Source organism: Bos javanicus, chromosome 27, assembly GCF_032452875.1.
Source record: "Bos javanicus breed banteng chromosome 27, ARS-OSU_banteng_1.0, whole genome shotgun sequence".
NCBI lineage: Eukaryota > Metazoa > Chordata > Mammalia > Artiodactyla > Bovidae > Bos > Bos javanicus.
The window spans coordinates 42,412,281-42,438,520 of NC_083894.1; the positions used below are offsets into that span (position 1 = coordinate 42,412,281).

At 45.4% G+C, this 26,240-nt stretch overlaps 1 protein-coding gene across 2 annotated transcripts in view; it reads right to left on the reverse strand.

The window, feature by feature from the left end:
• Positions 1-26,240, reverse strand: part of UBE2E2 (ubiquitin conjugating enzyme E2 E2) — a 372,646-nt gene that overhangs the window by 185,598 nt on the left and 160,808 nt on the right. Inside the window, exon 1 of one of the 2 annotated variants that reach the window (XM_061404727.1) lies at positions 19,855-19,889. The exons of the other annotated variant lie outside the window; for it this stretch is intronic. Within the exon in view, the coding sequence (XP_061260711.1) occupies positions 19,855-19,889 (35 nt within the window). Of the gene's footprint in view, positions 1-19,854; positions 19,890-26,240 lie in introns of those variants that run through there. 2 annotated transcript variants of the gene reach the window in all.

Sequence of the window (26,240 nt, forward strand, 5' to 3'; positions counted from 1 at the left end):
CACTGAAAACTAACACTTCTGCTTACCCGTGGATCACGGACTGGGGTTAACTTGTCTCCTTGAAAAAGCTTATGTTCAAGTTGTAGCCCCTGGAACTCGTAGATGTGATCTTATTTTAACACAGCATCTTTGCAGCTTTAGTTAAGCTCAAGATTCAGCCTGCAATGCAGGAGACCTGGGTTTGATCCCTGGGTCGGGAAGGTGCCCTGGAGGATGGCATGGCAACCCACTCCAGTATTCTTGCCTGGAGAACCTCCAAGGACAGAGGAGCCTGGCAGGCTACAGTTCCTGGGGTTGCAAAGAGTCGGACACGACTGAGACAACTGAGCACTCCGTCACAGCCCCAGAAGCCTCTCCTTCCGTGATCCACACTGGTTTCCAGTGGTCAGCCCCTGTAACTCTCTCTGCTGCGCTTTCCCCGCATCGGTGATGCTGCGCTGTTTAAAGGTGCAGCATATGCGCGCCCTGGTCCCTGCACACTCATTGGCCTGCACTCTTCCTCAGGCGTGTGGCCGACACAGCAGGGGTACACATCTTCCATCACCCTTGAGAAAGCACAGCCAGCACTGGGAACAGCCGCCCAGCAGACAAACCTGTCAGAACCACCCTTCCTAACCGGCGCCATGAGGCCTGGTGAGGCCCACACTCAGGCTGGCGAGCCGCCCACTGCTCTGTCCCGGGACTGGGGCTCTCAGACCTAACAACTGCCTGCAAAGAGGAGACGAAGCACTGCCCCACCCACAGCGGCCTGCTCTCAGTCACGCTACCCACACTGATTGTTGACAGCGTTACTTTACAATCCCTGGCAGTGGCCACAGGACTGGAAAAGGTCAGTTTTCATTCCAACCCCTAAGAAAGGCAATGCCAAAGAATGCTCAAACTACCGCACAATTGCACTCATCTCACACGCTAGTAAAGTAACGCTCAAAATTCTCCAAGCCAGGCTTCAGCAGTGCATGAACCATGAACTTCCAGATGTTCAAGTTGGTTTTAGAAAAGGCAGAGGAACCAGAGATCAAATTGCCAACATCTGCTGGATCATGGAAAAAGCAAGAGAGTTCCAGAAAAACATCTATTTCTGCTTTACTGACTATGCCAAAGCCTTTGACTATGTGGATCACAATAAACTGTGGAAAATTCTGAAAGAGATGGGAATACCAAACCACCTGACCTGCCTCTTGAGAAATCTGTATGCAGGTCAGGAAGCAATAGTTAGAACTGGACATGGAACAACAGACTGATTCCAAACAGGAAAAGGAGTTCATCAAGGCTGTACATTGTCACTCTGCTTATTTAACTTATATGCAGAGTACATCATGAGAAACGCTGGGCTGAAGGAAGCACAAGCTGGAATCAAGAATGCTGGGAGAAATATCAATAACCTCAGATATGCAGATGACACCACCCTTATGGCAGAAAGTGAAGAAGAACTAAAGAGCCTCTTGATGAAAGTGAAAGAGCAGAGTGCAAAAGTTGGCTTAAAACTCAACATTCAGAAAACGAAGATCATGGCTTCTGGTCCCATCACTTCATGGCAAATAGATGGGGAAACAGTGGAAACAGTGGCTGACTTTATTTTTCTGGGCTCCAAAATCACTGCAGATGGTGATTGCAGCCATGAAATTAAAAAACGCTTACTCCTTGGAAAGAAAGTTATGACCAACCTAGACAGCATATTAAAAAGCAGAGACATTATCTTTTCAACAAAGGTCCGTCGAGTGAAGGCTATGGTTTTTCCAGTGGTCATTTATGGATGTGAGAGATGGACTACAAAGAAAGCTGAGCGCCAAAGAATTGATGATTTTGAACCATGGTGTTGGAGAAGACTCTTGAGAGTCCCTTGGACTGTAAGGAGATCCAACCAGTCCATCCTAAAGGAGATCAACCCTGAATACTCATTGGAAGGACTGATGTTGAAGCTGAAACTCCAATACTTTGGCCACCTGATGCGAAGAGCTAACTCATTTCAAAAGACCCTGATGCTGGGAAAGTATGAGGACAGGAGGAGAAGGGGACGACAGAGGATGAGATGGTTGGATGGCATCACTGACTTAATGGACATGAGTTTGAGCAAGCTCCGGGAGTTGGTGATGGACAGGGAGGCCTGGCGTGCTGCGGTTCATGGGGTCACAAAGAGTCGGATACGACTGGACTGAAGGGAATCATCACGAACCAACACAACCCTACGCCTTCGCTCATGCTTGATTCTGCATCTAGGTAAAGCGAAACCACAAACCTGACAAGCGTATTCCAAGCAGCAAGTGTACCCTCAAAGGAAAAGAAGACAAAACTACAGTACTGTCAAAACTCGGGGCGTCTCTGTGAACCGTGGCCCGGAGACCAGGCTGGTCCTGCTTCAGTGGGCAGGTTTCACTGTCATCAAACACGCCTTCTGATTTCCAGTTCTGGGGTTCAACGGGGAGAAGTGCACTTCTGATCCAGGTTCTGCACGTCGCACCCTAAGGACACAGCCCCGGGGAGGCGGCCTCAGCTGAGGCCTCAGAGCTGAGCCTCCACCGTCCCCAGGCGAAGGGCAGAAGGGAGGTTCCGATGCCTGCGGTGACCCGGCAGGCGGGCTTCTCTTAAAGAACTGCACCCATTTCCTAACAAACGACATGTCCAGCCCAAATCAATACTAAATGGCCTTCCTTCGAAAACACTTCATGGGCACAAAACGAAAAAAGCTGTATCTCCTTACAGACACCGAAAGAGACTGACAACTTGGTCTTGGGGCCGCAAACACATAACCTATCTAGTTTTAAATAATCCTTTTCCAAAAAATGTGTGGAAAGCATTTCTTTAGAGTCTTTTCCTAATGGCTCTGTCTCCGTAAATACAGAATGGTAAGCAGAATTATTTCAGTGTTACCTTAGGAAGACAGCTTCATACTGTGCTAGTGTATTTAACAGATCCTCTATCAAGCTCAGACTGCAGAGCACTTCCACTGAGGCAGGGCCCCAGAATCAGGTGACGAGCTTACCTGTACACTTTCTACTCAGGCTCAAATCTCCCAGCCAGAGCCTGCTTCAAAACTTTAATGAAATATATCACCCGATTCCCCCTACCATGAAAAATAAAAAAACAGAACACTACAAATACCCATACATACAAATACCTGCATTAATTTCAGAAGCTTCCCATACCCACCTGGGGTTTTAAAAACTTCTAATAAAGTACTACTGAAGCAAGATTATTATAAAGTCAGAAATTTCTGGAAAACAATTTTTTACGTTTCTGTACTACCAGCAATTCTTTCCAAGGTGGGGAGGGGAGGTGAAGGGGGGCATAAGTCAAAGACTTGAAAGTTTCAGGTTTTCTGTGGGAAAATGAAAACTTAAGAGTCTAATCATATGAGGACTGGCATTTTCTTCAAAAATACTCCACACACACACAAAAAAACCCCTCAACTGCAAAAGGTGGGAGAAGTGTAGGAGAGAGAGACACAATAGCCCAGCCGTTACTGAGGGTATCGGAAGTCACTTAGGTGCCTGGGGTCTTAATTCCCCACTTTTGTGTGTGTTTGAACATTTTCACAATTTCAAGTTTAAAATTTTTCAAAAAAGATCTCTGCAGCTAATCAAGACATCAAGACGTTAGAACATAATTTGACATCCGTGGACACTGAGACCCAAGCTGTGGTCACGGACACAGAGAAGACACGCAGGGAACTCGGGCTGTTAGCGTGAGGCCAGACCGTCTCGGGCCTCACCGGGGCTTTAGCTTCTCTCCCCGGACGCCTGACAGGCGGTTCTGGACACAGGCTCCGGGGCGGGAGGAGCGTGTGAGGGAGCGGACAGGCCACGTGCACAGTGGCAAGTCCTCTTTTTGGGGCCATTCTGACAGCCAGGGCTATCCCGAGAAAAAGAAAGAATATGGCATCTTGATGACAGCCTGTGGAGAATATCTTTAGCTTATGAAACTGAAGAAAACTACGTCTCCAAAACGACTGAGGAGTTTGGGGAGAAAATAGCCTGTGAATTCAAAATATCACAAGTAGTGTTGCTTTAAGATTTAGAATGGGCTTTCCTGCTGACCTTTCTCCCCCTGTGAGGGCAGCGGCTTTGTAAGGAAGCTATGCCAAGAGAGATAAGTGAATTAAATGGAATGCTTGGTGGCAGAGTTTGGCAGGCAATCCATCACCAGGGAAGTCTCAAGCACTGCTGGCTGGGTTTTAAAGCATTGCCTCCAATAAGGCTGGACAAGCCTGCCTCTGGGCACGCACATTTTCTCTAAGTTGGCAGGAGAACTGCTTCCTTATTCCGTCTTTCTTACAGTCAACTCAATTATCACGGTGTCAGAAGACAGGGTTAGTGGATAACTCCACAGATAATTTTTAGAAAACTCATTTTAATGGTTAGTTTCCACCTCCTCTTTAACCAAAATCTTTTATTTAGCAACCCAAGCACAGGTGCTAAGTCGCTTCAGTCGTGTCCGACTCTTTGTGACCCCATGGACTGTAGCCCACCAGGCTCCTCTGTCCGTGGGATTCTCCAGGCAAGAACACTGGAGTGGGCTGCGGTCTCCTCCTCCAGGGGATCTTCCCGACCCGGGGATCGAACCCTCGTCTGTTTTATCTCCTGCCTTGGCAGGCAGGTGCTTTACCACTGGTGCCACCTGGGACCCTCTGAGCAACCCATGAGTCATCACATTTATTTGTCTGTGCTTTATTATGCCTTGTTACTCTGTAGTTTCAACCGGATGCCTAATAATAATATTAAAAACTCCTACTTCCTAAACGAGTTCCTGAAACCTGTTTCCTCGTTTTTTCCAGTAACCTCATAAATTAGGCATGATTCTCTCCAGTTTTCAGATATGGAAATGGACCCGTGCTCAGAGATGAACAAGATCAGTCTGAGATCGGACAAGGGGTGAGTGACTGGGCCGGGATACGAACCTGGCGCAGGACCTGTCCTTCCCAGGACGCCGCCTCACCGCGACAAAGAATGAGCCGGGATACGAACCTGGCGCAGGGCCTGTCCTTCCCAGGACGCCGCCTCACCGCGACAAAGAGGAAAAACACGGACGGAGATCAGGAAAGGGAGGTAGCAGAAGGAAGACAGGAGAAGGAAGCTGGAAAATAACCGCCAAACCCTCTATTTTATCCTGGACTGTAGTTGTTAACCCAGGAGAAGGCAATGGCATCCCACTCCAGTACGCTTGCCTGGAGAATCCCATTGACGGAGGAGCCTGGTGGGCTGCAGTCCATGGGGTCGCTGAGGGTTGGACACGACTGAGCGACTTAGCAGCAGCAGCAGTAGTCGTTAATAACGCTGTTTATTTTTAGGTGTGCAGCAAAGTGAACCAGTTACACACCTGCATATCTCTGCTCTTTTCCAGTCTTTCCCCATTTAGGTTATCACAGAAGATTGGGCAGAATCCCTAGTGCTATTCAGCAGCTCCTCACTGGTTATCTATTTTCAATAGAGAAGTGTGTATCTGTTATCCCACCGTCCCCACCCTTTTCCCCTGGTAACCGTAAGCTCCTTCTCAGAGTCTGTGAGTTTGTTCTGTAATCAGTTCACTTGTGTCATTTATTTTGTAAGATTCCACACACAAGCAATATCACATGTACTGTCTTTCTCTGTCTGACTTACTCCACTTAGTGTGATAATCCCCAGGTCCATTCATGTTGCTGCAAGTGGTCTTAATTCATTCTTTTTTATGGCTCAGTAATAAGCCATGAAATTAAAAGATGCTTACTCCTTGGACGGAAAGTTATGACCAACCTAGAGAGCATATTCAAAAGCAGAGACATTACTTTGCCAACAAAGGTCCGTCTAGTCAGGGCTATGGTTTTTCCTGTGGTCATGTATGGATGTGAGAGTTGGACTGTGAAGAAAGATGAGCGTCAAAGAGTTGATGCTTTTGAACTGTGGTGTTGGAGGAGACTCTTGAGAGTCCCTGGGACTGCAAGGAGATCCAACCAGTCCATTCTGAAGGAGATCAGCCCTGGGTATTCTTTGGAAGGAATGATGCTAAAGCTGAAACTCCAGTACTTTGGCCACTTCATTCAAAGAGCTGACTCATTGGAAAAGACTCTGATGCTGGGAGGGATTGGGGCCAGGAGGAGAAGGGGACGACAGAGGATGAGATGGCTGGATGGCATCACCGTCTCGATGGACGTGAGTCTGGGTGAACTCCGGGAGTTGGTGATGGACAGGGAGGCCTGGCGTGCTGCGATTCACAGGGTCGCAAAGAGTCAGACACGACTGAGCGACTGAACTGAACTGAACTGAATATCTCATTGTACACACGGGGCGCATTTTCTTTATCCACTCATCCTTTGTGTTTAGGTTACTTCCACATCTTGGCTGCTGTAACAGTGCTGCAGTGAACACTGGGCTGCAGGCACCCTCTGAACCATGTGTTTGTCCGGATATATGCTCAGGGTGGGATGCTGGATCACACCGTGGTTCTATTTTTAGATTCTTAAGGAACTTCCCCCCTGTTCTCTACATCGCCAGATCTTTATGAACGGCACAGCCTTGGAGAGATGAACACTGCTTTTACTTTCTGGTTCTACCTTCCAGCAGCTGATACGAAACTTCTACGTGATCGCGTTTTATACTCAAGTTACTGTCATCATTCATTTTTTAAAACAAGCATTAGTGATCTTCATGGACTAAAGTATCCTTTAGAAAGTTATTTTGAGTGACATCAGGAACAGTACCGTGATGATTTCTGTTATTTTGATCTAGATTTGAGTTGGGGATAAAGGGCTGCCTCCAACTGAGAGCTTTACGCAAATTTATGAATACCTAAAATGAGTAATGGGTTTGCCTGGTGGCTCAGCAGTGAGGAATCTGCCTGCCAGTGTAGGAGATGGGGGTTCGATCCCTGGTTTGGGAAGATCCCCTGGAGGAGGCCATGGCTACCCACTCCAATATTCTCGCCTGGAGAATTCCATGGGTAGAGGAGCCTGGCAGGCTCCCGTCCATGGGGTCGCAGAAGAGTCAGACGTGACTTAGCAACAAAACAACAACAAAATGAGTCATCTTGGGAACTACAAATATTCTAAGCAAAGCCAAAACCAAACTAAAGGTGTCTGCCCCGCTCAGTCTCTCTCAGACCGCCCCGTCCTCGTCCGTCCTGCGTCTCACCGAAGGCCTGTTCTCAACACCCCCCGGGGCGAGGCCCTGCACATCTCTCAGCGCCTCTCCTTCCTTTTCAGCCAATTCTTACTGACGTTTAGAATTCTTGAGAAAAGTCCTTAACAGAATTTTACAGGGAAATACTAGCCAAAAATGTTATAGATCTACATGACCATCTGCCAGAACCCAGACTTTCTACCAGCTGGTAACACATGCTGTGACTGAAAACCCGTTTCTGTCAGAGGACCTGACTTTTGACTGATACGCGCCACTTACAAGCGCTGAAACTTCAGAACTCTAAGAAAGGCACCAGCCACTGTGCTGGACGTTTCGCATAACCCTATTCCATTCTCACAGCTCAATGCGGTAGGTATATCACTCACGCTTTGAAAAACAGACACAAACGCTCAAGGAGTTGGCAGACCTGACCAAGTTTACAAAGCAAAAAGATTTGGAATTCAAACTGAAACCTGTCCAGCGTGTTATACTATACCATGTGACTTACCATCTATAAAATTAATGAAAATAAACCCAAGGATATTATAAAGAAATCCATTGCTGTATTTCTCAAAAATTCCTGACTTGTAAGCAGCATCAACTTTGTCCACACTTTATTTCACATTAGAGAAATACCTAACTACCTGAATCAAAGAAGCCAGATTTCTAATACTAACAAAGTGGCTGAACTAAATAGAACAATGGGTAACAGGCTGTGGTAAACTACTTGTATCTCAGGTTCTCTTGCACTCAAAATACCCACAATTTAATATGATTAGACAGCACAGAAAACTGATGGGAATTTACAGGCAAAGTGCCTCTGCCTGTTGCCAAAGGAGTCCTGACCGCAGACTTCACAGGTTTGACAAATCCTGGAACGCGGACGCTGCTGTCCTTGGGGCCGCAAAGAGTTGGACACGGCCAAGTGGCTGAACTGAACTGAGTGCTACAGCTGGCCATTATCTTAAGCACAGAGCATTAAACCTGCTTCTTAAACTGCCAAGAATGCTGACCTCAAAAAAATCTTTGCAAAACAAGGTACCTGGCTAGGACTGCTACGAACACACCGATAAAACAATAAAAAAAAAAAAGAAGAGAAAAACAGTAGCCAGTTGTCACTCATGACCTGTTAATTCCAAATGCTATATTTCTAACAGTCATTCAAGTGATCTATTCATCAAATAACACCAAAAACAGACTCAGAGCTTAATGTAGGAACAATCGGTCTATGTGATGACGACGATAAGCCTGTGGGTTATGGGGAGTAAGCGTGCGTGCTCAGTTGCGCCCGACTCTTTGCGACCCCACGGACTGTAGCCCGCCGGGCCCCTCTGTCCATGGGATTCTCCAGGCAAGAATACTGGAGGGGGCTGCCATTCCCTTCTCCAGGGGATTTTCCCAACCCAGGGCTCAAAGCCGTGTCTCTTCATCGCCTGCATTTGGCAGGCAGGTTCTTTACCACTAGCACCACCTGGGAATCCAATGGGGAGGAGGTCTAAGGTAATTCTCACCTGTTACAGAAACACTCCACTGATCTGGGCATTTACTTTGATGAATGCAGAGTTAAGTGGAGAGGGAGGGGCGGGAAGAATAATAGTTCATACAGTTCAAATCTTACTGCAGTCACATAAAAAGCCAATGTTCGATAGACACCAATACAGATATTCATCATATGTTATTCCAACATGCAGAATCTCATTATTACTGAGTTTATAAAGAAATAAGTGTATTATGCCTCGCAGTGTGTAATCCAACATCATTCTCTTAGAAAGTAACGTCACAGGAGGGGAATCCAGAGATTACAGGCAGAGGTTGTTTCTCAGATACAGTCAGTAGTACTTTGCTTCTAGTCCCTGCACAGAACCACAGAGAAAAGGAGACGGCGGTGAGAGAGGCTAGAGAAAGATCCAGAGACGCTCATGAGACGCGCCGACGGCCCACTCTCTGGTTACTGACAGGGGTGAGTCTCCTCCTGCTGTAAGCAGGGCGCTTTAGCTTGTTCTCCGACTGTTTCTGAAGTCACTGCTACTCCGCCAGGGCACTCATCACATGGAGTCACGGGGGATTTACCACGCTGATGGCAGAGCCCTGCTGCATGGAGTCACGGGGGGATTTACCATGCTGATGGCAGAGCCCGGCACTCATCACATGGAGTCACGGGGGATTTACCACGCTGATGGCAGAGCCCTGCCGCATGGCTGCAGCGTTACTCCTGTAAGCCGTGTGCAGAGCCAACAGCAACTTCTCCATGCAGTGTCGTATCACTTGACGTCCACAATCGACAAACAGCGGAACAAAACACTAGGCTGGATTTTAAAATCAGGCCTCCTCAGTGAACGGCTCAAGGCTCATTTTATTAGATCCCAGGAAAGTGAAACTGAAAATGTTTGAGAGGTGCAGTTTTTATCTGCTTCTGACCGTCACTGCAACGACCATGAAATCCTGCCTATGGGTATTTCCCTGAATGCTCAGATCAAGTACTGCCTTAAGTGATAACTGTACAAAAATAATCACATTGACTCAAGAGGTTAAATCCATTTTAGTTTCATTGAGTTCTGCTTTGTAATCTTTGCTTCATTTTATGAAAGAATTTTTGCTTATTAATTCTAAGTATAAGCAGCCCCTCCCCTTCTAAAAGCAGCCTCCGACGTGCACCCGTGGCCCCAACGCCCCCGTCCCCAGGCAGCCTGCAGCCCGTCCAGCCCCAGGCAGGGCGAGGGGGGCCGGGCTCAACCACGGCAAGGACTTGGGTGCAAACAGCAGCGCTTTGAGGCCGCAGACTCCCTCTGGGCCTTCAGCGGAGTCACAGCCGCAAGGCGTCTAGTACTGGATCTGAAGGGAGGTATCTTGGAAAATTACTGAAATAAAAACGTGCCTTTGTATTACTGCTAATAGATGCCCATTTAAAAACACATAACTAGAACAGCTATATACCTAAACACAAGTCAGATGAAGTTGTTTTTTCTATTTTGTATCTAATGCAAGGAAGCCATACACACACACGTATGTTTGTATAATATGGTCGAAATCTTCTTGACGCTGTGGCTAAAATCATTAACGTACTTTTTATTCATTCATTCATCTTTGGCAGCACTGTGTCTTCAGTGCTGCTCGGGCTCCCCTCCGCTGCGGGGTGCGGGGCTCCTCTCTGCGGCGGGGTGCGGGACTCCTCTATGCTGTGGGGTGTGGGGGCCCCCCTCTGCTGCGGAGTGCGGGGGCTCCTCTCTGCTGCGGGGTGCGGGGGCTCCCCTCCGCTGCAGGGTGCGGGGGCTTCTCTATGTTGCAGGGCTCCCCTCCGCTGTGGGGTGCGGGGCTCCCCTCCACAGTGGGTTGCAGGGCTCCTCTCCGCTGTGGGGTGCGGGGCTATTCTATGCTGTGGGGTGCGGGGCTCCTCTGTGCTGTGGGGTGTGGGGCTCCCCTCTGCTACGGGGTGCGGGGCTCCCCTCCGTTGTGGGGTGTGGGGCTCCTCTATGCTGCGGGGCTCCCCTCCGCTGTGGGGTACGGGGCTCCCCTCTGCTGCAGGGTGCGGGGCTCCCCTCTATTGTGGGGTGTGGGGCTCCTCTCTGCTGTGGGGTGTGGGGCTCCCCTCTAGTGCAGGGTGTGGGGCTCCTCTCTGCTGTGGGGTGAGGGGCTCCTCTCCGCTGTGGGGTGTGGGGCTCTCCTCCGCTGCAGGGTGCGGGGCTCCCATCCGTTGAAGGGTGCGGGGGCTTCCCTCTGTTGTGGGGTGCGGGGCTCCCCTCCGTTGTGGGGTGCGGGGCTACCCTCTGTTGCGGGGTGTGTGGACTCCCCTCCATTGCGGGGTGCGGGGGCTTCCCTCCATTGTGGGGTGCGGGGCTTCCCTCTGCTGCAGGGTGCAGGGCTCCTCTCCACTGCAGGGTGTGGGGCTCCCCTCCGTTGCAGGGTGTGGGGGCTCCTCTCTGTTGCCAGGTGTGGGCCGCAGCGGCTTCCCGTGGGGTGGAGCGCGGGCTCTGGGCACGTGGGCTTCAGCAGCTACAGCACGCGGGTCTGGTCTGGCGGTTCAAGGGCTCCAGAACACAGGCTCGGAAGTTGCGGCACACAGGTTTAGCTGCTCGGCGGCACGTGGGATCTCTCCCGGTCAGGGATTGAACCTGTGTACCGTGCACGGGCTGGCGGATTCCTATCCACGCCACCGCCAGGGACGTCCCTAATTGTATTCTTGAAATACAAAATATCAGCTCCCAGATTAGAGTTCTCGAGGCATTTTCTAAACTTTCTCAATTCTGATCCTTAACTACTACTCATGTTTAAGGAGTACACTAATACTGAGTGAAAGCAGAAAAACCCTGAAAATCGCTCTGGCTGGATGGGTCTCTTAGCCCATCCCCGCTGCACTTCATTTGGAAGCAGCAGCGGTCACCAAGCAGGACCGCTGTCCTGGGGCTGACGTTGCTTGGAAACTGTTGTACAACGCCCTCATCTTATTCTAAGTTTATGTTCTTTGCCAGTAAGGACAGGGTAAGTTGCCAAGGAAGGGGCTGAGAGTGACAGTGGGAGAAATAAATACAGGGAGGCGGGAAGCCAGCTTCAGGGGAGTGTCAAGGGCTTCTCCGCCACGTCCCAGCACTGGCATGGCCGAAGGAGAACCTTTTTGAGGGATAAAGGGAACAAAAGGGGAAAGCTAAGAACAGTACAGATTCCCCACAGCAGGGCAGTTGAGAGCACAGGCTTTGCAACCCACTGGACCAGGGTGCAAAGAAAACGCTCCTTTGTCTTCACTTCACAGACACTTGATCTTAATGAACTCTCTCTGAGCCTCCATATTCTCATCTGAAAAATGAGGATAACAGTATTTATCTCATAGAATTTCGTGGGGGAGAATTAAATTGGATAATACACGAAAATACGCCAAGCAGAGTCCTTGACACAGAGCAAAATGAGTCGCTGTGCAGAGGTTGCTACCATCATTCTTCTTGCTTTGAGGACTTCTCCCATACTCCTTCCCCAGCCTACACAGCACGGGCTCACCTCACACCATCTTTTCACCACACTTTCCAGCCATCCAGCCTTCTTTCCGGGACATGGCTCCTGTCTTAGGCTCTGCATGAGCCTCTCTAAACAGAACGTCCTCCCCAAGACACTAACATGATAGTCCTTCTAAGACCGCCAGGCCACAGCTCCACCATCAGCTCCCGAGAGGCCTCCTAGCCACGCACTCTCTGGGCACACAGCCCTTCTCCAGCAGAAGCCCAGGTTTTACTTGCCGACGGAGCACAAGGCGTCTGCTCCTCTTCCTCAGTTGTCCCTTGAGTCCTGCCACATTAGCCCACAGGCTGAATTCTTCAGCGGTTGTTCACAGCTGCATCTCTTGCACCCAGAAAGACTCCCAAGTACCAGAAGAAGCAGGAGAGAAGGAGGGAGAAGGGGAGGGAGGAAGAGAGCGAAGGAAGGAAGTCTCAGGGTGGAAAAAGGAATCTGAGGGTTTAAACATCAACACTGGATTGGCCAAAAAGTTCCTCTGGGTTTTCCCAGAAAATTTAGGGAAACCTGAACAAGCTTCTTGGCCAACTTGATACGATTTGATAGGGGCTTGGTTTTCTATGTGAGTTGACAGGAAGTGAATTTTTGTACCTAAATGTGGTACTGAAAGGCATGGGATCATGGAAGAAGGGTTTCGGAAGTACACACACACTCACACTCACACGGACATGTGCATCCACTTGCAGATTTCAGGAAGAACTCTGAGAGCGAGCTGCCTGCCGCCAGCCACAGGCTCCCACCCACAGGACACATCAACTCACCCACTGTTTTTCCTCATCTATACATTAAACGGCTCACTTGATTGCTTTCTGTGTGTTTTCTTTTATGACCACATGTGGTTTATTAGGCGAAGAGATTAGCCAAGAATTCTAATCTGTAGGAAGGTTAGCGTGTCTTTGTAACAGAAATAGGGTTTCCTGACTTCGGTATTCTGGCAAATCTATTTTGCAAAATAAAAGCTCATAAAATCTGCAAAACTACATTAACAGGGCTTCATAAAATCTCATCGGCAGCATTTTGTTTGACCAATGGGATGATAATAGCTCAGACAGGAAGGCGTTGCCGTTTTCACGCTCTGAAATATTAGAAGGTTCAAGAGAAGGGAGTAATCTAAGCAACCTGCTGTGCAGTCGAGGAAGGAGCATAATTCTCAGCTCAGGTGCCAAAGGAGGATGCATGTACTTCAGCAAAGCGAGAAAGAGCCCACAGATGGTGTATACAGGATTTTTTTTTCCACTTTCACGCTAGCAAATGTTAACATAAATAAATATATTTCGTAATGGAAATGGTGATGGTTAGTCACTAAGTCGTGTCTGACTCTGTGTGATCCCCTGGACTATAGTCTGCCATGCTCCTCTGTCTCTGGGATTCTCCAGGCAAGAATACTAGAGTGGGTTGCCATGCTCTCCTCCAGGGGATCTTCCTGACCAGGGACTGAACCCGGGTTTCTTGCATGGCAGGCAGATTCTTTACCAGCTGAGCCACTAGGGAAGCCCCTAATGGAAATCAGTTCAGTTCAGTTCAGTTCAGTCGCTCATCGTGTCCGACTCTTTGCGACCCCATGAATCGCAGCACGCCAGGCCTCCCTGTCCATCAACAACTCCCGGACTTCACTCAAACTCATGTCCATCGAGTCAGTGATGCCATCTCCAGCCATCTCATCCTCTGTTGTCCCTTTCTCCTCCTGCCCCCAATCCCTCCCAGCATCAGAGTCTTTTCCAATGAGTCAACTCTTCACATGAGGTGGCCAAAGTACTGGAGTTTCAGCTTCAGCATCAGTCCCTCCAATGAACACCCAGGACTGATCTCCTTTAGGATGGACTGGTTGAATCTCCTTGCAGTCCAAGGGATTCTCAAGAGTCTCCTCCAACACCACAGTTCAAAAGCATCAATTCTTCAGCGCTCAACTTTCTTCACAGTCCAACTCTCACATCTATACATAACCACTGGAAAGACCATAGCCTTGACTAGACGGACCTTTGTTGGCAAAGTAATGTCTCTGCTTTTCAATATGCTATCTAGGTTGGTCATAACTTGCCTTCCAAGGAGTAAGAGTCTTTTAATTTCATGGCTGCAATCACCATCTGCAGTGATTTTGGAGCCCAGAAAAATAAAGTCTGACAGTGTTTCCACTGTTTCCCTATCTATTTCCCATGAAGTGATGGGACCAGATGACATGATCTTCGTTTTCTGAATGTTGAGCTTTAAGCCAACTTTTTTACTCTCCACTTTCACTTTCATCAAGAGGCTTTTTAGTTCCTCTTCACTTTCTGCCATAAGGGTGGTGTCATCTGCATATATGAGGTTATTGATATTTCTGCCGGCAATCTTGATTCCAGCTTGTGCTTCTTCCAGCCCAGCATTTCTCATGATGTACTCTGCATAGAAGTTAAATAAGCAGGGTGACAATATACAGCCTTGACGAACTCCTTTTCCTATTTGGAACCAGTCTGTTGTTCCATGTCCAGTTCTAACTGTGGCTTCCTGACTTGCATGTAGGTTTCTCAAGAGGCAGGTCAGGTGGTCTGGTATTCCCATCTCTTGAAGAATTTTCCACAGTTTATTGTGATCCACACAGTCAAAGGCTTTGGCATAGTCAATAAAGCAGAAATAGATGTTTTTCTGGAACTCTCTTGCTTTTTTGATGATCCAGCAGATGTTGGCAATTTGATCTCTGGTTCCTCTGCCTTTTCTAAAACCAGCTTGAACATCTGGAAGTTCACGGTTCACATATTGCTGAAGCCTGGCTTAGAGAATGTTGAGCATTACTTTACTAGCGTGTGATGTAAAGGCACTGCTTGGGAGGAGAAGAAAATTGAACTGTGCACCTGCGAGGTCAGTCACTCAGTCGTGTCTGACTCTTTGTGACCCCATGGACTGCAGCCCACCAGGTTCCTCCATTGGGTCCTCCAGGTAAGAACACTAGAGTGGGTTGCCATTTCCTCCTTCAGGGGATCTTCCTGACCCAGGGATGGAACCTGGGTCTCCTGCATAGCAGGCAGATTCTTTACCACTGAGCTACCAGGGAAGCCCATGTATTGTGGACAGAATTTTGTAAATAATTTGAATTGGCTTTTACATTGCTAAATTTTTAGTTTGGATTGTATTTCTCAGTTCATCACACATAGCTGTAACTTCTAAGAAGAAAAAGTGTATCTTCTACTAGTTCTCTCATAATTACACTAACAATGAAGTATTTACTATGAAGTTTGTGTTTCTGAGACCTGATTTCAAGGTTTAAATCCAGAAATAAGATGCATCATCAACGTAGAGGCGTTATTTTTCCTTCAGAATTTCTTGAATTCTCCTGGCAGAAACGACGGCATTTATAATAATTTTCAGAAGATTTATTCTACTGGTAAAGACATAAAAAAATAAAACTAGGCAAATGTCATTTTGACAAAAATATAGAGGTGAGCTGAAAATGTTCACTTAGCACACATCCCTTTAAACAGACATTTTATACCAAGTTCACCGTGAATGTAAAGGGAAAAGTCTCCTGAACTTCCCACATCTGATGCTGTCACTGCCACGTCTCTCCTCAGACCTGTATTCTTAGGTTCTCAGTGATGCGCCATCCATTCCCCAAAGCTGGACAGAGCAGAAAGACCAAGACCACAAGCTCAGACATTGCCAAATGCAGCGACGACTTTGGCAAAAACCAGGCAGTGCTGAGGAACGCTACTTCTCATGTTTATTCCCACGGACGGTAGCCCATGAGGCTCCTCCATCCATGGGGTTCTCCAGGCAAGAATACTGGAGCGGGCTGCTGTCTCCTTCTCCAGGGGATCTTCCCGACCCAGGGATCAAATCCGTGTCTCAGGCCTTGGGAAGAGGGTTCTGTAGCACGAGCCCCACTGGGAGCTGTTTCAACCACAGAAGCAGTGAAGGCATCTGAGGTGGTGGCTCTCCCGAAGCTGGCAGTGGGCTAGACCTGTCGTACCGGCTGTGGTTCGCCGACTCCCTGCCCCCGAAGTGCTGTCATTCCACAAAAGCAATCAAGTCCTTGGCTCCGACACACACTTGTCCCTCTTCCTAAACCTTTCCACTGTGCCTCTGAGGATGGTGTTCTCCATTTTTCCCAGGCAGCAGAGCCATGTGAACCATCTGAGGGCTTGTTAGAACACAGACTGGAGGGTCTCATATGCAGCGTTTCTGACTCAGTCAGTCCAGGGTAGGGCCTGATAATTCATATTTCTAACAAGTGCCCAGGTGATGCTGCTGGCCCAGGGACCACACCTGGAGAATCACCGCTCCCAACTTCCTCGATATTATCGGCAAACTCCATAGGACATCCTCAGTCTCTTTACAACAGAACACCCCTCAGCTCTCTGAACTCACCTGCATGTATCGCCCTTCTATCTGCTATCTCGGGAGTCTGCACCGGCGTTTCTCCTCCCTCACCCTCACCTCCAGTAAAACATGAAGTCATGTCATTCGCTGACCCGCACGTATTTTGATGTGCCCGCTTCTATCCGCCTCCCACCTTACCCCCAGCTACGACCTTACTACTTGTCAACAGTGTGCTCTGAACACTTTTCAGAACGCATGCACAACGATCCTTTTAAGATGAGACTCTTCCTTGCTTAAAACCACCCTTCTGAAAGCTCTCCAAGGCCACAGGAGACTCAGCCGGGACGGGTCCCCGCCTTACTCTGCCCAGGCTTCCTCCAGGCCGCCACGCCTGCCGTTCCCAGCCTGGGATTCTTTCCCTGTGCAGTCAGCCTGAACTTCTCAGGCCGCAAGGCCCATCCCCAAGAAAGCCTTTACCGACCCTCCAGACCAGGCCAAGTTTCCTTTAATGTGTACTTGTTTCTAATTATCTGTCTTCACATTAAAAAAAACAAAAATAACTGACACTTATTACACTAGGCATTTTTCCAAGCCCTTCATACATTTGTTCGTTTAATCCTCACAAAACCCCAGAAGGTAGATGCTCTCAGAATTCTCCGCCTTCTCTCCTTTATTAACCACATGGAGGAGCGGGGCACACAGAGTTTAACAGTTCGCCCAAGTTCAAGTGGCTAGTAAGTGCAAGAGCCAGATGCACATTCAGGCCCTGTCTCCAGCCCATAAACCCTGCCTCTTGAGCGCAGAGAATTCTACCAGAGTCCAGTGTTCACATGGCCAGGCCCCACGCAGACACAGTCCGCACGGAGTTGGGCATTTATTAGGTAAATGTGTTGTTGAAGGAACTGATTACATGTTAGCAGAATATTATCTATTATTCACTAGTCTGCCTTATTAAGGCTTATTTCAAAAAAGGGCTTTCTACCCTGCCAGCGGTCTCAGCAGAATCAGTTACAGACCTTATCTTCTAGCAACTGCAGTACTATCATTATGTGGATCGAGTCCTTTAATTGCTTTCATACCCACATTTTAATCTACTTGCTAAACCGTTTTACCTACGGGCATATGTATATAGACAACCGTATAAGTCAGCATAAACAGAACACTGAGATATTACCATAATCTAGTTATTAAATTTCTGTGGCAATTATTTTTAGAGAGGAATACATATTCTTGTGGAGTATCCTTATATTCAAAGGGTACAGGGTACAGCAGTAATGGAGGGGTAAAATATTGTCTTGATCACTTCATTCCATCTGTTACAGTTTTACTAGTTTAAGATGTGATACACATATCCCTTACAGTCTAAATTCTAACTAAAGTCCCACTATCCAGACTCAGGAAACATAAAAAACTCTTTAAGGTGGAGCTGTTTTCCTTCACTATTCAAGCTCTTATTATTATTCACTAACCACAATCTCGGAGAAGGCGATGGCACCCCATTCCAGTACTTTTGTCTGGAAAATCCCATGGATGCAGAAGCCTGGTAGGCTGCAGTCCATGGGGTTGCTCGAGTCGGACACGACTGAGCGACTTCACTCTCATTTTTCACTTTCATGCATTGGAGAAGGAAATGGCAACCCAGTCTAGTGTTCTTGCCTGGAGAATCCCAGGGACGGGGAAGCCTGGTGGGCTGCCGTCTCTGGGGTCGCACAGAGTCGGACACGACTGAAGCGACTTAGCAGCAGCAGCAACCACAATCTAGGGACCAAACATATTTCATAAATAATGAGGCATCCTTCATTACACAAACTCAGGAAGCAAACAGACTCACATGGCAGAGATACCTGAGTTTAATTTGAGATTTTAAATTAAAGAGGGTATGTGCTTTGGTTGTTTGTACAAGAGAGGCACAGGCTGAAAAAAAAAAAGCTGAGATTTTATGTCTCCTTGGGACAGTGATCATATTTCTAAATCTTTTCATCATCCCTGGACACAGCACCTCACAGATATCCCATAAAAAATTTTGATGAGCTCTTGGTGTTAATACAGCCAAGATAAAGTTCTCATTCCTGAAGTTTCGTTTACAGGTACACTATAAATCTATTTTAGACTATTATGAAACCAGTATTTAAAAAATATAGCTGTTCCAATAATGACATTTACAGTTTACAGAACATGCACACACACACACACGAGTCTAAGACCAATAATGACATTTACAGTTTACAGAACACACACACACACACACACACACACACGACCCTTCCTCCGCCCAGTCTAAGACCAATAATGACATTTACAGTTTACAGAACATGCACACACACACACACACACACACACACGACCCTTCCTCCGCCCAGTCTAAGACAACTTCTCTGTCATTTCAGTCCCCCTCATCTGGCCGGTTCCTCAGTCTTCTTAGAGCAGCGGCACTCATGTAACAGGTTAGACCAGGCGCCTTGCGGAACCTCCTCCACAGGGCTGCGCGTGCCGTTTCTTTGTGGTCAGAGCTGCGTTACATGTCTGGGCAGCATAAGCCACAGGAGGCGTCACAGTGCCTCCTATGGGGACAACTGATGACATGGACACAAGGTTTGTAGACTAGATAGTAATACGGATGTCAGTGCAATACTCTGATGATTACAAACGTACTCTGATTATATAAAAGTATACCTTGGTTTTTAGGAAATATAGGTCAACTTATTTAGAGGTAAAAAGGCATCACATCTCTAACTAGATTTCAAATAGACCAGCCAAAAAAACAAAGCAAAACAAAACAAGCTTGTCTGTGTGTTTCTAGACAGAGAGAAGGAATAATTAAGTAAACGTGGTAAAGCTTCAACATTTGGGGAATGTGACCAAAGGGTACATAAAAATTATTTTTCCTATTCTTGCAACTTCCCATAACCCTGAAATTATTTCAAAATAAAAAGGCAAAAAAGGGAAAAATATAAATTAAAAGAAATAAAATGACCAGTGTCCTACAAGTCACCCCAGGAACCCAAATAATCAAAGTTTTTTTAAATGAATTATAGTTGATTTATAATATTGCGTTATTTTCAGGTATATAGCACAGTGATTCAGATACTCTTCAGATTATATTCCATTCCAGGTTGTTACAATATACTGAGTATAATTCCCGTTGTTTTTGCTCAGTTGCTAAGTCAGGTCCGACTCTCTGCGACCCCATGGACTGCCGCATGCCAGGCTCCCCTGTCCTCCATGACTACTACAGTCTATGGGGCTGCAGAGAGTCAGACGCGACTGAGCAACTAACACTTTCACACTTTTCACTTTTTCATATACACAAATACAAACATATATTTATATTACTTATTAATTTATTAAAATGTGATAATGACTTGTGATTCAGATATAAATAAGTATGAATGCCAAAAGCAAAGATATAATGATATTTTTATTAATATAGAACATATGAAAAACCACAGTAACAGTAAATCTGAGTTTTACATACCCTTTCAATGCAAGGTTGTTCAAAGTGGAAAGCATCTACAAAGATAAACCAGAAAGAGATTTTTAAAAGACAGGATTAAAATAAATAACCTTGCTGGGAGTCTGCTAAATCATATACTCCAAAAAAAAAAAGCAACCCCAACAAACTAAAGAAAAATATATCCATGTGAATATAACCTCCATATTCTTAGTAAATATTATCCTGTACAAAGTAAGTAATACTCAATCAGTTTTATGTGAACAATTTCTCCAAAAATGAATTCAAAGAGTGTGAGGAAACCATTCCCACAAGGAGTGTTTTGCAGAGCCCTCTAGAGTGTCTGGAGCTGCTGACAACTGGAAATACCAAGAGAAAAACTGAAAAGCAGGAGGGAAGCAACTGAAATGGCTTCACCAATTTCACAGAAGAAAAATGCTATGCTTAGGATGGCTTTGAAATAAATTTAAGTTTTAGAAAAATATAGTTTAATGGGTCAACAAACATTGCAAACGTGTAAGGGTCCACACCTGTGGACCTCAGTTGGTAAATCATCTGCCTGCAATGCAGGAGACCCAGGTTTGATCCCTGGGTTGGGAAGATCCCCTGGAGAAGGGAATGGCAACCCACTCCAGTATTCTGGCCTGGAGAATCCCATGGACAGAGGAGCCTGGCGGGCTACAGTCCACGGGGTCACAAAGAGTCAGACACGACTGAGCAGCTAACACTTTCACTATTTTCACAGATGGATAACTATTAGATTATTTCAGCCATGACACCCATTCAGCCTCAGCCAAAAACCTAGCAGGCTTTGATAAACTGTTATGACAGACATACAGTATTTGGAATGATTCAAGACAGGATAATTTCTGAGGCATGACACACACTCCGTGATGCTTTTGATAAACTGCTCCCCTTTGCCAGCTCGTGCCTTCCCTTCCTTTCCGCCTAGGCCGACTCTACGTGAAGGGACGGTAGGGAGTCTATATGCCTAACGCTGAAACCAGCAAGACACCTGCACATACCCCACGCTGGCCTATCAGAATTAGAAATAGGTGAGCTTTGTGCTTCCTGTCTTATTATTCAGCTCCCTCTCATCGTACGGTGACCCCTGACACCCACACAGCTCACAGAATCAGCAAAACCTCTCAGTGCCTGAGCAAGTCACCCCACCAGCTTGACAACTACTTTTTCATGATAAGAGGCTTTTAGTTCTCAGCTAGTCAACTCTGGCATGGCAGTTTAAAAACGCATTTTAACTAAAATGATTCCCATAAGACTGAAAACATTTATATAGGAACCAAGGTACTAGATAAAGAATTACAGAAAAAATCAGGGTGGCAGTAGATAGCAAATTAAGCAAAATGCTTCTGCTTTCAAAAGTATGTATTTTTGCCCACCTATGAGAAAAGGAACAGTGATTAAATAAGTCTTACTAAAAGATCTTTATTTTCTTCTCTTAATAGTCTAACAGGACTGAAAGAATTATAAGAACGTGGTATACCAAGATTTGCAAGACATTTGCTAAGCTATCCTATGATATTCAAGATAGAGAAGTAGGTGGATCTTTAGTTAACTGAAGGACCAAACTCAAACAGTACTAATTAATAGTTTGAGATCAAGTTGCAACTTGTAAAGTGTGACACGCTTTGGACCTTGTCCAGTCCCTTTTAACACTTTTCGGGTAATTTTCACGGAAGAACAAAAACGAGAAATTTACACATGCCACAGAACTAAGAAGGGCGGTTAACATCAGAATTAATCTTTTTAAAAAGACTGTAAAGAGATGAAAAATACAATAAAACACAATGAATTCTTTCAGTACTTTTCAAGGTCTCAGTGTATTCCAGATCCTGTGCCAGGAATTTGGTTTATAAAAATTGTAAAAATTTGGCAGATCTGACTCATAGACTATCTTTTCTTACATTTTTATACAGTGTTTAAAGGCTACTTTCCATTTATAGTTATTTCAAAACATAGGCTATGTTCCCCATTTGTACAATATATCCTTGAGAATACCTTATACCCAGTAGGTTACACCTACCACTCCCCAAACCCATGCTGCCCTTGCCCCTTCCCACTGGTAACCACTGGCTTGTTCTCTGTATCTGTGACTTTGTTTCTTTTGCTTCATTCACTCGTTTGTGGTGTTTTTCAGATTCCACATATCAATGATATCATATAGTACACGTCTTTCTCTGACTTAGTTCACTTAGCATAAAACCCTCCAAGTTCATCCATGTTGCTGCAAATGGCAAACTTTTGTCCTGTTCATGGCTGAGTAGTATTCCCTCGTGTGCATACATACACCGCATCTTCTTTATCCATTCATCTGTGGATGGACATTTAGGTTGCTTCCACATCTTGCCTATTGGAAATACCAATATTATGAATACTGGGGTGCATGTACCGCTTCAAGTTAGTGGGGTGGGTTTTTTAAATATTTATACACACATAGGAGTGGAACTGCTGTGTCCTATGGTAGCTCTATTATTAGTTTTTTGAGGCACCTCCGTACTGTTCTCCACAGTGGCAGCACCACTCACATTCCCACCAACAGGGTAAGAGGCTCCCTTTTTTCCACGTTCTTGCCAACATTTGTTATGTGCCCTTTTGGATGATAGCCATTTTGACAGGTGTAAGGTGATTGTGGTTTTGATTTGCATTTCCATTATGAATAGTGACGCTGAGCATCTTTTAATATGATCTCAGGCTCATTTTACACTTTCCCTCCCTACACCTGGAATCAGCCTCTTCTCCAGGGAACTGCTGTCTTTCAGTGGGGAAAGGTAACAGCAAGATCTGGGCATAGGTATACTCATTGCTCTGGGAACTGCCTTTTATGTGGATGGAACAGGAACTGAAATATCATGAGCTCATATTGATGGTAACCATTCAAACTGGACATTGTAGGATTCTTCCCTAGCTTCTTTCATTTTATAACTTTTATTTCATTTGTAACTTTCTGTTATGCTGAATATCTTGAGTTCTAATAACATGCTTATCTGTTTTTATATATAAACATTAAAAATTTTTAAAGTTGCAATACTGCTATTATTAGTAACAACGAAATTACTGAACAAAGTTCAAGATTTCTGTGAAGTTTCATGTCCTTAAAATGTAACTCACTAAAGATTTCTCACTTTTTTATATACCAAATTCCCACACATTCTTGGTATACTCTCAGATTTTATATTCTGTTCTATTCTGATCCATTCTTCTGTCCAGGGATAACTGAATGTTAATAGGTATGTGATAAATCAAGTGAATCTCTAACTGAAGGTGGGGAACAGCAGACACAGTTTCTGATAGAAAAGCCTCGAACAGGTTCTTCTCTTTCTTTCAGTTGTTCATTCATTTTCCAGTTCACACTCTGGCAAAGGAACACACCTAAAACTTCCAAGTTTTGGTTTAAAGTTTCAAAGGAGAAATAATCTTAAAGTTTTGGGAAGACTTGAAACTGAAAAGCATGAATTAGGCATCCAATTCAATCAAAAACAGTACTTTGTATATATGAAAATTTCACTTCTGTAAGCTATAAAAATTCGTGTATTGTTTTCATTTTTTTTTTAATCAAAGTTCAGATAGGAACTACTTAGGAGGAGCGAAATTTGCTTTTGTTTATCCTGGAGCAGAGTTTAAAATACAAAGAGCTTTCAAAGTAAGCTGAATGCCATCAACAAACTCGGAGAGAAATTCAGCAAGTATCCCTTGAATAGCTTTCCTGAAAGAAGTGATTTATTTGAGAGAATTAATAAAGATAGCTTTGTTTAGTGTTACAAAATGGCATAAAGAAACCAGCAAAATGACTGTACAAGGAGATGACTCAATTCTTTATAAAAAAAACTTTTCTAAGTTTTGCAATGAGTCAGTTTAATGCGGGACAATAAAATAACAGACAGACATCAAAACCAATTATGAAAATAATCTACCACCTCAGATATTTGCCTTCTTAGTGTGTTTCCATTTTCTTTCAAAAATGCCAGCTTAGTATTTAAGTAGGATGGGAGCTGACAAAGTCAAAGTATTACATTTTCTAATATATAAAATATTTTATTAATATCAGAGTATTAATATGTAGCTCTTCACTAAATGATGAAATATTACATGTATATTAAAGCATTATTATTAAAAGCTTTACATTCCTCAGATATTTTAAAAGTAACTTACATTTCAGTAAGAATGCGTTTGTAAATAGACCACCATAATGCCATAAAGCTTTTAGTGAGATCTCTTCTCCCTGAACGTCCTAAAGAGAACGGCTTTCTATGACCAAAAGTATAAGACAACAATGTTAATTAGCATATAGAATATCCCCCAAACAACAGTACTTTAAGAGACTGGCAGTGAGAATTCCACTTGTGAAATATGCTACATATTTTACTGTCAACAATAAAAAATAATCACAGTGTAATTACAGAAGCAGGCAAATGCTGAGAAATACTGTTCAGACAGTGTGACTGGTCCTTATTTACCGATAGTTTTATAGTACTCCACAAATGATCATGAATCAAGACTGCAAAGAATGGCAATGAAATGCAGGTTCCTACAGCCTTTATTTCTTTGAAAAACCGCTGGCAGTTTTTCTCAGGTAGCTGAAGATTATCAGGTAGTTCAGAATACATGTATATAATGTCACATTCCATCCATTTGAAGCTCAATTTGAAGTTTTCATTCTTTTTCCTCTTTATTAACTATCCTTCCCAGGAGCAGTCATTGTAAAGGAAATTAATGGTAATTTTTGTCCAAATGCCCGTTTTGTGTTATTTATTAATCTTGTTATTTATTTGTATCTTGTTACTTCTGAAAAGGAAATGCAATACGTGACAGTCCTTAAAGGTAAATCATTGAAAAGCCCATTAAAAATCATGTTGTCATTACAATCTAAAAGCTGTAAGTAACAAGACCACTGAAAGAAGGAAAGGGAATGGGACCCATGTAACAAAGGAGGAACAACAGGCCCAAACACTGGGCTAAGGAAAAGGCTGCTTCTGCGCGCCTCAGCCGTGCGCTTCCTGGCGGCCAGCGCTGTTCGCAGATGTGCGTATTTCTGTCCGGGAACTTTATCAGGCGGCGTTTTCACTGGCAGAAAGCGTAGTATTTAGGTACCCAGAAAGCCACTTCTGGGTGCCAAGCAAATGTTTTCCACTAACGCTTGAAGTCACTTTACACTTTACAAAGACTCCTCTGGCACTTTCAAAGAGGGATGACAAGGAGTGACGAGTACACACCAGATTCCATGCACAGAAGAGGTAACCAGCGGGGACCCACTGCTGCACAGGGGACTCTGCTCAGTGCTCTGCGGTGACCTCAGTGGGAAGGGACCAGAAATGAGGGCGTGTGTGTACACGCGCAGCTGATGCGCCCCGCCGCAGAAACTTACAGGACGCTGTAAGCGCCTGCACGCCCCGCCGTGCCGCAGAAACTTACAGGACGCTGTAAGCGCCTGCACTCAGCAGAAACTCAGAGAGCAGTGTGACAGGGCTGCGTGCTGCCAGTGCTGGAAAATCCAGCTGCACGCTTCCCGACACAGGTGACGAGCGCTCAGCGGAGAGGAGACTTGTGACGACACTGGGGAGAGTGTGATGGGCGACTCCTGCCTGTTGCTTCCCTGCCCCACCTGCAAGGCCCACCCTTACCTCGGTGCTGGAGCTGCTCTTGAACACCGAACAGACTCCAGCTTCAGCCTTAATCTGAAGCAGTAACAGCCTGGGAGGCTCTCTGAGACCAGTGGCTGTCACACTGGTCCCGGGGGTCTTGGAAGGCTACCAAATGCAGCGGGTCCTGAGCTTCCAGGGTTTTAAAGGAAAAGCTCTTTTTCAGTTTAAATGTGTTTAAACTCCCACACCTAAAACCTCTTTCAGTTATTAACAAGCTCATCCGAAATGATGTTTACGCCAGTCCCTTGGAAGGCTGCCTTGAGGGAATAAAGTACTGACATGTGAGTGACCAGCCTTGCATACGTATTAAATACCTTTCTTGGAGAAGTGCGAGAGTTACGAGGGCTAAAAAGAGATGCTGGTGATCCAGATCGGCGATGAGGAGGCAGAACAACCTTAGGATAAGTTTTCTGGCACAAAACAAAAGCATCTGCCTACTTCACTTTTCTTTTTTTTCACCTGAGAGAGAAAAAATTAAGAAGACTCTCCACAGGGCTGCCTTTAAATTCATTTGTCTTGATTAGAGCAGTCAGAGTGGTGACTAACAGCATTAAAATTACTTGGAAGTATTTATAACTCCATGTCTTATGATTAGTAGCAACAGTAGCAAGCAATGGTAGAACCAAGTAGCATCTGGTAAGTAGGGAGTTTACAGTTTACAAGAATTTACACTTGACCCCTTGTGTGCGTCCCTTAATACTCATAATAATTCTGAGAAATACAGATATATTTCTACCAGTCAGTTTAACA